Here is a 14697-nt window from a genome sequence, read left to right as displayed (position 1 = left end):
CGACGGCCCCGATATACTCATGATTCTTTTTCCTTCTTCACTTTGTTTGAAGTTTGAAATTCCTTTGCAGCAGTATGCTGTTAGAGAACATCTCGACGCCACCCACACTGCTGATGAGTATGTAAATATGTTCTGTACTTTCCTCTCAATAACAAAAATGACAACGCTGAGAAAGCGGAAGTTAAGAAAGCATATGATTATATCACAATATGTTCGCTCAAGCTCTCAATTCACATTACATTTATTAGCACTTTATACAATAGATACAGCCTATACAATAGTGTAGCTTTCAATTTGAAGTACAACTTCAAATTCTACTATTGAACAGCTCTCCAGTGTGTTTGTTTTTACCCATGTCTGACCTCGATAGACTGAACAGAAGAAATGAGCCGGAGAAGTAGATTTCCACCTCAAAGAAGGCGGAGCCCCAGAGCACAATTACCACAGACCATTGATTGTTCAAGGGCGTTTACCTTTTCCAGAAAGTTTGCTTTGGCAAGCTTTCACTCTCCTGAAACAAACTTCAAATGAACTTCATTTAGGCCTGATTTTGTTCATAATGACGTCTCATCCGTTCGTTCTTCGATTTTGCTTGAATTACAACAAGGCCTTAAGTGCTTCATACTGCAGGATAGAGTTTCGATCCACAGGTATTAAAAGATCACAACAACATTTATATAAAACAAACTATCCAATAACACTACACAACAAGTTCATTATACCTAATATATTAACTAATGTAAATGAATTGAACATTATTGTAAAGTGTAATCAAGTCTTTAAGTGTTTAATACAGGAAATTCTCATATTTGTTCACAAACACTGTAGCTCATTAAACGGTATGTCATTTATCAGATATCATCGCTTAGATATCTACATATCACATACAGTAAGTTCAACTGTACAGAGATTGTAAAGAATTACCAGCATTTTTTACTTCTGCAGTAAAAGGACAAAATCAGAAGACTAGAAAAAATATGTCTACCATTTACATGCATAAATTACATACACAACACATTTGCATTACACACAATTTAGTTGAGTTTTCATGCTTTTTTTTACTTAAGAAATTTTCTTTCTGAAACAATACAAATGTAATAAAATGCCCTTACTGTATTTTTGTGTGTGATTTTTAAGACAATGACACATAATTTTAGGTTTACATGACAACAAACATTATAATTTCAGTTAATTTACTCTTATAAAGACTGTTTTACTCTCTGCTCTAAATAAGAAATGAAGTGCAGCACAAATATTCTGAACATGCATATTGATTATAATACTAATGCATATTGAATATAATACTGAGGTGCATACATTCACTGAGAAATCTTTATGGTTTCTCAGATGTACTACAAAAATATTCTCAACAGTTTATGATTAAGTATTTCTAAACTGCATACATGTATTATATTTTCCAGGTTTCACAGACAGGGCTTAGATTAAGCCAGGATTAGGCCTTAGTTCAGTTAGGACATTTACCTTTTATAAACATCTCTTAGAGAAAAACATTACTGGTGTGCATCTTGAGACAAAACAATGGCACTGATATATTTTAAGATTTTTAGTCTGGGATTAGGCTTAAGCCTTGCCTGTGAAACCGGGGGATTATGTTTTTGTTTGCTATATGCCTGATTATTGTGTTAATGTCCTGTTTTCTATTCATAAAAAGAGAAAGTATCTAAAAACAAACACATTTGTGTTCTGCGTATAAATATTCCAGACTTTTTTGTGCACAAAATATCACTGTATTGACCTGATGACAGTCCCCTGCTGAGGAAGATGTAACTATTATAAATACAGTAGATGTAACAGAATGCCACATTTTGAACTTTTCAATTCAATATTTTACAACAACACAACATGAATCTTCTACTGCAACATCAAAACATGTCACATGATGTAACAGGACCATGAAAAAATGTGTACAAATACTTAAATATACTGTCCCTAATGAAAATGTTCAGGCTTCACTTCTCCTCCCCCACTGCAATTATGCAACAATCCATCTATCTATCTATACACCCATTCATCCATCAGTCCATCCCGACAGGTTCTTCCAGGAACCTTGTTCAATATTTGCTGACCAGGTTGCAGAGGCTGCGTAATCCGTCAAAGCAAAGGATCTCTTTAAAGGTCTTTCTCATCTCTTGGCTCCTGAGCGCATAGATCAGTGGGTCGATCACAGAGTTACACATGATGAGTATCAAGTACATGTTAAAGTGTGACATGAAGCAGATGCAGTAAATGTTCCGTGGGCAGGAGATCATGAGGATGAGATGGAGAAAAAATGGCGCCCAACACACGATGAAGATTCCCAGCAGTATGGTGAGGGTGACAGCACCCTTCATGCTAGCTCTCTGCCTGATGTTGGCATTATAGCCCGGCAATGCCGCCATGCGTTTGACATGCGAACGGGCCAGCAGGAACATGTGGCTATAGAGTGACGCCATCATCAGCAGCATGGCAAAGAACATGGCCACCAGGCAAACCACCACGGGCTTAGTGTCGGAGTAGATGATGAAGATGATCCCACAACTTGTGGAGAAGATCCAGATGCTGCCAATGAGAATCCCAGCTCGCCGGACGGTCATTATATTATGGTAGCGCAGAGCATAGAAGATAGTCACGTAGCGATCCACCGCGATCGCTAACAGGCTCAACATAGACGCCACCACAGAGATACAGATGAGAGAATCAAAGACGTTATCCATTTGACGGATGAAGTGATCCTCAATCACCAAACTCCTGTTCGCCAGCAAGTGGATGACTATTGTCTCCCATGCGTTGGAAACGCTAACTAACATGTCGGCCACTGCTAGGCTGCAGACAAAGAAGTACATGGGTGAGTGGAGGTTCTTGTTCTTCACGATGGCAAGGATGACCAGGATGTTTTCAAGAAGGCTGATGAGCCCCAGCGTGAGGAAGACCTCAGGTGCAATATGCACCTGCTCACAGGCAGCTGAAGCACTCGACTTGGACCTGCTTGACTCATTGCTGTGGTTTGTGTGTCTCAAAGATGCGTTTGGAGAAAGTGTGGGCCACTCCGATGTGTTCATGTTCTGATGTAGCATGGACAGCTGAATGGATGCTCAGCGTCTGGTAACAGGTGATGTTAGACACATGATGCTGCATCCATGTACATTTGCTGTAAAGAGAAAGAGTTGTTGTGTGAAATGTCAAGAAGCATTGTAACCAACATATGTTGTTTTACAGTAAAATGTAAATGGCAGAGATAAATTGCAGAATAAGACTAATCTTGTTGGTTTATTTATTTATTCATTCATTCAGATTTTCATTATTTAATTAAAGTTATTGGTAATTCATTGACAGAGAAATTATTGACAACATAGTTCTTTCTTATTCGTTCACACACTGGACAAGAAGTGCCACCATTTGCCGCTACTACAACAACTCGTTAGTATCGCACACTGTAGGAGTCATTCTGTACCAAAGACTTTAGATATACAAAGACGCTGCACACATATTACTATGAATGGGAGAAAGTGCAATGCGCAATATGGCGGAATAGTCCCACCTTCTCAATAAAAGAGCCAGTGGCCAATAGAGTGCAACAGTGCCTGTCCCCTTTTTCATTGTTGCTGGTTCCAGAAGTATTTTTTCCATTAATTTTTCCTTATACAGATTTTCAAAAAGTCTTTATTAAACCATTATAAGCCATGAACCAAGCGAACCGGCTATGAGATGAATCACAACACAAACTTTTATTTGAAGCTAAACGTTTTTGAAAATTGGACAAAAAGACAAAGGTACAAGACTTTGTACTTAATGGCTTTAGTGAAGAAAAGAACTACAATCCCATGTAGCATTGTGAACAGAATAATCTAATAACGTTGATAAAAACAATATATATGATGTTTTTTTGCAATATATGCATACAATTACAAACATTATAGTATTTTGAGAGCATAGAGAGACACACCTCGATTATATGCTTTATGGGAGTGGGCAGAGCTATGGGTTTTGCCGCATGTTGCTTTTTTCGACTCTCTGACTGGTGTAATTTTCTGTACAGCATCATCGTTAATGTAGTTTTTCACAGGGAATTCCACTGTTAAACACAATTATTTTGTGGGGTGGCAGCTTCAGTAGAGGCAAATACCATTTGAAATTAACAACCTCATAGCTCACAGTAGGTCTGTTTTTAAAGGTTTATAAGTTATCTTTCAAAATCAATTTCACTGCAACTGCCTTTAAAAGCTCTGGTTGCAATAGAAACAGTCAGTGTTCTGAGATGCCCACATGAAAATTGACTGGTCCAGCCTGAAAAGTGCAGTTTTTTGTCATGATTTGAGTGTTTAGAAACCAAATTTATGAAACAGTTGTTGACAGATTTCAAATATGAAATTTCATCGTAAGCTTGGTAAATAGCTTTGGAGAATTTGAGGTTTACCCATTCACAGGCATAGGAGTTGTACTTGCATGACTGAAATAGCTGCCCGTTTCAAAGATGGCTGCCAAGTGACTTGCCTTTAAGGGATTTTGTTCTGTGTTCTGTTCAAGACAGCAGACCAAAACAGTGAATCTAATCACCATACAGTAAAAAGTTCACTTCAAGAATGAACAAAGTGGCACTGATTAGTTCAAAGTTTGATTTATTAAAAATGGTGCAATAGCACAAACAAAAATATTAAGAAGGCCAATGTATATTACGCAATTTCCTTAGCAACTTAATGTCTAAAAACAAGCTTGATGTCTATTTTCATTGATAACATTTTGGACTCTATACAACCTAATGAAAACCATTCCAAGTTCATCTATCATGATTTATGCTCTCAGTGTCCAACTTACTGACACATGAGCTCCCGCTGTGAATGAACAAAATGACTGACAGGCAGAATGTGCATCAATGTTGGAAGCCCATTTCTGCCATAAAGGCTAAAAATAAAAATAAAATAATAAAAAATGATGATAATTGTGACTTTTTATCTCACAATCTGTCTTTATGTAACGAGTCGTCACACAAAGTGGGATCCATAAGGAGGCTTTTATTTACAGAGTTCATGGTCAAACAGGCAGAGGTCAAACAGAGGCAAACAGGTATAGCAGGGAACAGGCAGAATCTTGGTCGTAATACAGGCAGAAGATCAGTGCAGGCAGATATCAATCACAAGTCCAATAAACAATAAACAGCCCAAGTGCAGGTAGCAGAGAATCATTAACGGGGAACAAACTTGCTCAATAACAGGCAGACAATCAGAATAGAAAACACTCAGAAATGCACACCGTAGCAATACAAGACCTCACAATGATAGTGAGGTAGAGAGTGGCTTAAATAGTCCAGATGATGCGCTGCAGCTGGATGTGACGATTAGCGCCAAGGTGCGGGGTTTGTTTGAAATGTAGTGCATGTGAGTGAATGTGTGAGTGTCAGTATTCTGGTGATGGTGCCCTCTGATGGCCAGAGGAGGGAATCACGGAGTTTGTCTCTGTGACAGAGCCGGGCTTGAGCAGTGATACATGAAATGTGGGAGAGATACGGTAATTATTAGGTAAGGCAAGACGGAATGAAACAGGTGTAATCTGACGTGTTATTTGAAATGGACCTACTTACCTTGGGCTCAGTCTTGCAAGGGAGTTTGAGACGTAAGTCTTGGGTTGACAGCCACACCCACTGACCAAGCAGGTATTCTGGACCAGGATGACGTTGATGATCAGCTTGTTCTTTGAAAAGGCGGAAAGCACGTTGGAGGTGGGTATGAGCTAGATTCCAAGTGGCTTCACTCCTGTTCATCCAGTCATTGACTGCCAGTACATCAGTGGGTTCCCCTGACCAGGGGAAGAGAGGTGGCTGGAAACCAAGGACACATTGGAATTGAGTCAATCCTGTGGCCTCTTTGCGGATGGAATTCTGTGCATACTTTGCCCACATCAGATATCGGGCCCAGTGTAAGTTCTTGGTTGAGGCGTTCAATTTGGCCATTGGACTGTGGATGGTACCCGAAAGTGAGGCTGATGTTGATATTAAGGGCTTGGCAGAAAGAAGACCAGAGGCGAAAAGTTTGGACAGAGCTTGGACAGAGGGATGAGGCGGCAGGCTTTTGAGAAACGGTCGATGACGGTAAGTATGGTTGTGAAGTTGTTGGACAGTGGAAGTTCAGTGACGAAGTCTATAGGTATGTGGGACCAGGGCGTTGACGCAGAGGTAGGGGTTGTAGAAGACCAGCAGGAATTTGATGTGAGGGTTTGTGCATATTCCAGATCTGGCATTGTTTGATGAATTGGGTGGTATATTTGATCAGGGTTGGACACCAGCACCGGTTCTGTAGGAGTCCATGACACGGGGGCAGAAGGATTCAGGGACAAAGATTTTCTCAGGTGGACACTCAGGAGGAACTTCAACTTGAGCGTTTGCCTTTTCTAATTCAGTAATAATATCCCATTGGATGGAAGCGACTACAAGTGTTGATGTGATGATGCTTTTGGGTTGTCGATCCACTTGTTCTCCTTCATACTGCCTGGAGAGGGAGTCAGATTTGGTATTCTTTGAACCGGGGCGGTAGGTTACAGTGAAGTTGAAACAAGAGAAGAATAGTGACCAGCGAGCTTGTCAGGGGTTAAGTCTCTTGGCAGTTCTGAGATATTCAAGGTTCTTGTGGTCCGTGAGCACAACGAAAGGATGCGTGGCTCCCTCCAGCCAGTGACGCCATTCTTCAAAAGCTGCCTTCATAGCCAGAAATACACGATCACCCACATCGTAATTCTTCTCTGCTGCGTTAAGCTTTCGGGAGTGATAAGCACATGGATATAGTTTCGGAGGGTTGCCTTGTTTTGTGACAGGTTAGCCCCAAGGCCAGAATTGGAGGCATCCACCTCGACCACGAATGGGATATCTGGATCTGGATGATGTAATATGGGGGCTGTAGTGAAGCGTTCCTTCAGCAATTGGAAGGCTTGGATGGCTGAAGGTGACCAAGCGAGAGGGTGATGCCCCTTCTTTACCATGCTTGTCAATGGACTGGCTATTTTGCTGAAGTCTCTGATAAAGCATCGATAGAAGTTCGAGAAGCCCAGAAATCGCTGTAGCTCTTTGAGAGTTGTGGGTTGAGGCCAGTTGAGAACAGTAGTTACCTTCTTCTCATCCATGGCGATTCCATCTGGGCTGATGATGTACCCCAGGAAGGTGTTGGAAGTTTGGTGAAATTCACACTTCTCAGCTTTGGCATATAGCTGATGTTTGATGAGTCATAGGAGAACGGTTTGGACCTGCAGGATGTGTTCTTCGAGGGTGTCGGAGTAGATCAGTATATCATCAATGTAGACGATTACTAACTTGTTCAACATGTCTCTGAAGATGTCATTTATGAAGGCTTGAAAGACAGATGGACTGTTGACTAGCCCGAACGGCATAACAAGATATTCATAGTGCCCTGTAGCAGTAGAGAAAACAGTCTTCCACTCATCTCCCTCTCGTATGCGGATGAGGTTATAAGCACAGCGGAGATCGAGCTTTGTGTAGTACTTGGCTGTGCGTAGTTGTTCTAGAGCTGCGGGTACCAAAGGTAGTGGGTATCTGAGGTAATTTAATGGTGATGTCATTTAAACCTTGATAATCGATGCAGGGCTGTAGACCAACATCCTTCTTGTGCACAAAGAAGAAACCAGCAGAAGCGGGAAACTTAGAATGACGGATGAAACCTTTCACCAGTTCCTTCTCAATGTAATTCTTCATAGCCTCTGACTCGGTTTGGGAAAGTGGGAAGATCCGGCCCTTGGGTTGCATTGAGTCTGGAATGAGATCAATAGCGCAGTCATATGGTCGATGTGGAGGAAGTTGTGAAGCACGCACCGTGCTGAAGGCCACAGCCAGATCCCTGTACGCAGCGGGTAGATTGGTAACAGCGGGAGGAAGTTCAGCAGTCTGGACAGTTCTGACAGTGAGAGGAGACAGGTGACATAAGCAACTGAGGTGACATGCTTCGCTCCAGTGTATGATTTCACCTTCTCTCCAGGAGATCTGTGGGTTATGACTGTGCATCCAGGGTAGCCCCAAGATGACAGATATTGTAGATGTGGGTAGGATGTAGAACTGGATGGTCTCAGTGTGTAGCACGCCCGTCTTCATGCTGAGTTGTTGGGTGAGAGCTGTGATACGGCCGGTGCCCAGTGGACGACCGTCTATCGCCTCCACTGTCAGAAAGGTAGAGTATTCAGAGTTGAGCAAAACCCTAGGACATGAATTTACCCGCAGCACCTGAGTCCAGTAATGCAGTGGTTGTAATTTGCTGATCATTAACTGTGAGAGTAATGGGTACAGTCACACACATGTCTGGATCTGCCTTCTGATTAATAGCACTCACCGGCCTCGGTTTTTCAGGACTGGGACGGGCAGGACAGGCATTTCTCATATGACTGGGGTGACCACAGTATAAACAGAGATGTTGTATAATTCTTCAGTTCCTCTCCTCTTCAGAGAGATGGTAGGAGTTCACCTGCATGGGTTCGGGCTTATCAACAGCAGTGGGAGGTGAAGATCAAACGCTGCGTTGATGACTGGATTTTCTGGATCAAATGAGGTTATCAATCTGAATTGCCAACTCGATAAACTGATCCAGGTCCCTGCCTTCATCACGGCAAGGGAGTTCCGCCTGTAATTCATGAGACAAGACAAGAAACAGTACTTTTTTAGAGTATCACTCACCCAGTTGGTCTGTGCAGCGAGTGTGCGAAAAGCGAGTGCATATTCAGCTGCCGTCTTCTTCCCCTGGGTAAGTTCCATAAGACGGTCACCTGCCCCTTTACCCTCACTGGGGTGATCGAAAACCTTTCGGAACCTTTGCATGAATGCTTCAAATGAGGGAAAAGCAGATCCATCCTCTCTCCATACTGCCATAATCCATTCCAAAGCTTTACCAGTAAACAGTAAGCAGACAAAAGCGATCTTTCCAGCCTCAGTGCTGTAGAAAGTGGGTTATTGATTGATAAAGAGAGAGCATTGCAATATAAATCCCTTACATTTAGTTGGATCACCGTCAAACTTCTCTGGAAGCGACAGGCGGGGAATCCCCTGAGATGGCCGCAGCAGGTGGTGGTGGAACTGTGGGAACAGTGGTGTGGAGATTCTGCAAGGCTTTCACCAGCTCCTCCATGAGAGAGGTGAGTCGATTCAACTGGTGCTGATGGTTGGCGAGTTGGCTGGCCTGAGCTGACATCGTAGCACACATATGAGAAAAAGCTGCTGGATCTTGGTAAGGCGAGGTCTTCTGTAACGATTCGTCACACGAAGTGGGATCCATAAGCAGGCTTTTATTTACAGAGTTCGTGGTCAAACAAAGGCAAACAGGTATAGCAGGTAACAGGCAGAATCGTGGTCGTAATACAGGCAGATGATCAGGGCAGGCATATATCAATCACAAGTCCAATAAACAATAAACAGTCCAAGGGCAGGCAGCAGAGAATCGTAAATGGGGAACAAACTGGGTCAATAACAGACAGACAATCAGAATAGTAAACGCTGAGAAATGCACACCGTAGACCAATACAAGACCTCACAATGATAGTGAGGTAGAGAGTGGCTTAAATAGTCCAGATGATGTGCGGCAGCTGAATGTGACGATTAGTGCCAAGGTACAGGGTTTGTGGGAAATGTAGTGCGTGTGAGTGAATGTGTGAGTGTCAGTATTCTGGTGATGGTGCCCTCTGATGGCCAGAGGAGGGAATCACAGAGTTTGTCTCTGTGACACTTATTAGTTAGTTATATTTTGCACATTGTACTATCCTTTTCAGAATTGCGAGTTTATAACACACAATGACTTTATTTCTTGCAAATCTGAAATAACATTCTGCTCTTCTGATTTTTTTTTCTTATTCTCAGAATTGCAAGAAAAAGAGAGAAATAAAGTCAGAATTGTGTGACACACATATGCTTAAGATACACAATACAGTTTGAACATGCAGCACCTTTATTGACAGCAATGTCTGCTCTAAACATTGGGAAAAGGAAACATTAAGACCTTCCTAGGGAACCTGGAAATCCCTCAGACATGTTGGATCAGGCCAATTACTGGATTGCACTTACATGACTAGAGGTACTACATTGGAGGTCACCATGGAGTCAAGAACACTATGAATGTATCCTGCTGCACTCACATGGATGAAATATGCAGACATCCTTCCCATTAATGCATTTGCTGTCTTTACCATTTAAGGGTTATGGCAGCTATGGCTCCTGCTCAGGGGGTTCTCACATTAATTTAGCAGATTTTATCTGGGTAAGAGCCTCATTGTAACAGAGCATTCAACTTGCAAGACTGGCCATGCAATTAATGTACTAATACATAAGTGAATTCCAATTGCCTACTGAGCGAGGAAACATACTTTGCTCATAATGAAACCATTCGATCTTGCTTTAAAATCTATCTGTATTCCTGAAGCTTTCCTGATGTTTGCCTTTCCTGATGTTTTTGGGATATCAAATGTCAGCTGTTTAAATGTGAAATTTGTTTGTGGCCTTATTTATAGAATTTTTTGAAACAGCCATTTGATGAGTCTCTAAAAAAAAAATCTTGATCAAACAATCTCTGTGAAGCACAATCAATATAATATTACAGGGATTTCCAATGGATAATAACTGAAAGAAATCGTGTTTGGTCAAGGAATATAATTAGACTGTTAGATGTCAATGACGTTTCTTTATAGAATATTGAGTCTGCAAGACCTATTCAGAACGTGCAGTAAGAGAGGTAGACTAGATGACCATGCTCTATCAGGAAGGCACCACAAAGAAACACCTGAATATGATGAAATGTTAGAGAAACACTAAAACAGACATAAAGACATCCCACGTTCAGCCCACCTGATGATCCATTCACAGCACTTTATGCAGGAAGGTAATGCTTGTTTGTAAAAAGTGAACCAAACGGAAATGTAATTCAGCAATAAAATTAATAAGATTAAGATTTTTGTTTTTTAAACAAGAAATGCAAAGAGCGCTACTGGAGTAAAGATAAGGGATAGTTCAACTCGTTAAGAAACATATTAGGTCAAGACACTCGAGGATTGAGAAAATGTAAAAAGCCTTTATTTACTCAATGATTTATAATTTTTTAAAAACAATCAAATACAACTGCATACGGACACATTGCGGCTAATAAGCCTTCATCAGGGTGTCCTGTGTTTTTTTTTATAATCATAAGCTACTGAACTGTTTCTTAGTGTTTTGTTCTGAGCATCTTGTCATGTCTTCTCATTAAATCCTCTTCTTCTTAAAATTAATCTTCTTTTAATCTCCTCTGAATAGATGATCTTTTTAGTCCATGAAATCACAGCTAATTGGACTCAAAAGAGTGGGTGAATTAAAGCAGATCCCCAATAGTCAACAGACTCCTTACAAATGACATATTGATTTTAAAGTGCTTTGGTGGTACTAAAGACGCTTATCGTTTCATTCTCTGATAGATGTTCATTGATTATTGCGCCCTTCCATGTTAGTAACTGCTCTAAAATAGAAACAGAGACATACCAACATACAATACATGCACACACAAGCACACAGACACACACACACGCAGGACCCTATATGAGACAGAAATCATACATCTCTCAAACATCTCTGACCCTATAGATGTCTATATTTCAGGTTGGCAGAAGTGACACTGAACATTAGGTCAGAAGGCTATATCCTGCATGGAGCTTGTTATGAAAAACTGACTCAATGTAAGCAGCACTCATGCTTCAGAAAGAGAGCATATTTATAAAGATAAGAAAAATGCAAACATCATACACCCACACAGAAACAAACATTCAATTAAATGTAACTTTATACATATATTAATATTAATATATTAATTATACACTTTTTTTTTTTTGTCAATTTAACAGTAATTCAGAGAGGCCAAGACTGTGTTGACCTTTACTAAATTCAAAGACATTACTTACATGCCCTGTGACAGAACATCAATATTCAGGAGATGGCCTGCCTCTCTATTCAATAAAGCACACTTACTGAGTGTATTTGTCAGACATGTCTGAATAGCATTCAAACGCTCCTAATGCTCTTTGACGGCAGATTTGGATTATAAAAAGTTGCCCCATGGTGGGTTAGATTTTGACAAGGATTTAAGTGGTGTTATAAATCACAATCTGTTGTGGCCCCCTGACATAATTCTCACAAGCAGGTGTGAAGCTCAAATACCTCCATAGTTACACCTCAGAAATAAAATCAGGACATTTCAGAATGATTTGCACAGAATTTGTGTACATCAAAATCAACTATTCAACTATCTATTATACATTCAATAAGGCAAGGCAAGTTGACAGACTGCACGAATTTCTAAGACTGTTAATAACACCCAAATCACACTTGCAGCACGCTGTAGTCTATTTAACTGCTGCTGAGGTGGAAAAAATATGCAAGAAATGACATATGTGGGGTAAAAATCAAGCAAAAAATAAAAATGTATATATAACAACAAAATGTAGCTAGCCTACAACAACAAAAATATAATGTTCGATGCAAAAATAAAGAAATAAAACAATAAATGGAACGATAAAATAATGAATAAAAAGGCTAGTTTAATAGAATTAGTAGATATGATACTAATAAAAAAAAAGAAGTAGAAGAAAAAGAAAATTTACTCACGTTGCCAAGTGCTGCCGGAAGTGGCTTATTGCGTGTTTAGAGAATGATCTAAGGCAAGAGCTGTGTTATGACTGCTGTAGAATCTCTCAGCTCGCGCTCATATAGCACAACGCGCGCTCCACCCCCGCGCAGAGTCGTGCTTCGTCCCGGGCAGTGATGCTGATTACAGTACCGAGCATCTTTAATCTTGACCTAAACGATATTCCACAGTCATCATGTCAATGTTGCCAAATTTACGCTACCAAAATAAATGAGCTTATGTAATATTGACTGACCTGACGCATGGGCATACAACAGGGAAACATTGCCTGTTCGAATAATAAATGTACAATCACTATGTTCTTTTTCATTTTTCAATACAGGATGTTGACAGTTTGAAAACAAACACCGGCATTTGAGGTCAATTTGTTTGATGGTATTGTATGGATGAATGGCAACGCCGGAACACCTGGGTACTTCCGGTCTCCTTAGAAAGTTGAGCTGATGTCCAGAACTTATTATTTAAGCTCAGTGGAGCTTATCAAAACTCAAAACAGGAAAAGGAAAGCCAAAGAGGTTGATTAAAGAGAAAAGCAGATGGAAACAGCACCCTCAGTGTGAAGAAAAACATGGAAACCAACACCTTGCATATTGGCACTTTCCACTAAAAGGTGACTGGAATTCCAATTATATTTTTGAAGCATTAGAGGCCAAAATGTTATATTGTAAGTACTACTAGATATAGAACTAATATCCAACATGGAATTAACCTACCATGAAAAGTACAATGACTAGGCCTGTATTTTCATCTGGATAATGTAAAAAAAAAATAATAATAATAACTTGAACAGACGGCATGGCAATCGAATTAGGTTCCTTATTTTTATTCACAGTTAGGTATGATGATACACATCAGGAATATTCACAGCAACTACATTGTATTCAGATGAGAAATTCTTTTTAAGTGCATCCCACTGGTAGGCTACATATCAGAGCTGTATATTCCACATCTGCAGGGGGCAAGAACCTTTCCATCACAGCTCACTCAAAACACACCTATTAGATGCAGCAGAAAGAAAATGACAAAGGGGAAATTTGATGCAAATCAAAAATTAATCTCATGGTCAGATCTGTGAAGTATGACTAGACAATTACATAAAAATGCTTAAAAAATTATGCTTATCCTACCCCAAACAGAAACTTTGTGCTGGCCCAGATCCGGCCTATCTGCCACGTGTGGTATGATGATCTGAGCCACATGTGGCATGGAATGACTGCACTTGCACAGGCAAACTGCTCCTGTTTGCTAGATCTGAGCTACAAGCAGGCCATAACAATGCCACATGTCAGCCAAGAGCAAAGAAATAAACCAGAACTGGGGCCCATTTCAGAAAGGAGGTTAAGTGAAAACTCTGAGTGTGTTAACCCTGAAATGAGGGAAACTCTGGGTTTTCCGTTTCAGAATGGGAGGTATGTCAGACCAGAGAAAGCAGGGAAAGTCAAGCCCGTTTCTAAAAGGGAGGTAACTTATACTCAGCGTCAGTAGACATGGTAACTTACTCTGTAAACCTAACCTGGTTGCGAGTAGGTTTTCTTCGGTAAACCCAGAGTTTCTTTCAGTCTTCTCCCCCTTTTTAAAGCACAAGTGATGTTTAAATTCCTCATTCATTCATTCACGCTGAAAAATGCCTTTCTTACTGAATATTTTTTGTCTTAATTCAAGCACAAATAGTAAAAAATCAGGATGGATTTTCTATATAAAAAAATTATATAAGATATTTAGTTTTCCTGATGTGTTATGTGATCCCTTTTCCCATCACATAACACATCAGAAAGGCATTTATTTTCAATAAAGATTAAGAAAATGTTCTAAAAGTGGAAGTAAATTGCCTAACGATTGTTTAGTAATGATAAAATCATTTACACTCTGTTACAACAATAATGAGTTGCAAATAGTATGTATCTGCCAGTATAAAATAAAAGTATAAGTAACATCTAATTACTTACACTTTGCAAAGAATTTGCAAAGTAAGAAAATTTTTAATATATATATTTTTTTTTTGCCCGTGGGATACCATGAAAATTAATATTAGTTCAATACCGTTCTGCCAGTTTTC

General features: G+C 40.2%; 1 protein-coding gene across 1 annotated transcript; it reads right to left on the bottom strand.

The window, feature by feature from the left end:
- Positions 1-2052: 2052 nt before the first annotated feature.
- On the bottom strand, positions 2053-12707 carry mc5rb (melanocortin 5b receptor). Its single transcript, XM_067407024.1, has 2 exons — positions 12602-12707; positions 2053-3148 (listed from the first exon to the last, which is right to left on the bottom strand). Exon 2 carries the CDS (start codon positions 3072-3074, stop codon positions 2073-2075), a length of 1002 nt encoding a protein of 333 aa, XP_067263125.1. The 5' UTR covers positions 3075-3148; positions 12602-12707; the 3' UTR covers positions 2053-2072.
- Positions 12708-14697: the final 1990 nt, after the last annotated feature.

This window comes from Chanodichthys erythropterus, chromosome 2 (assembly GCF_024489055.1).
Source record: "Chanodichthys erythropterus isolate Z2021 chromosome 2, ASM2448905v1, whole genome shotgun sequence".
NCBI lineage: Eukaryota > Metazoa > Chordata > Actinopteri > Cypriniformes > Xenocyprididae > Chanodichthys > Chanodichthys erythropterus.
Note: the sequence above shows the minus strand (reverse complement) of the source record. Positions and strands in the feature narration are given on the sequence as shown.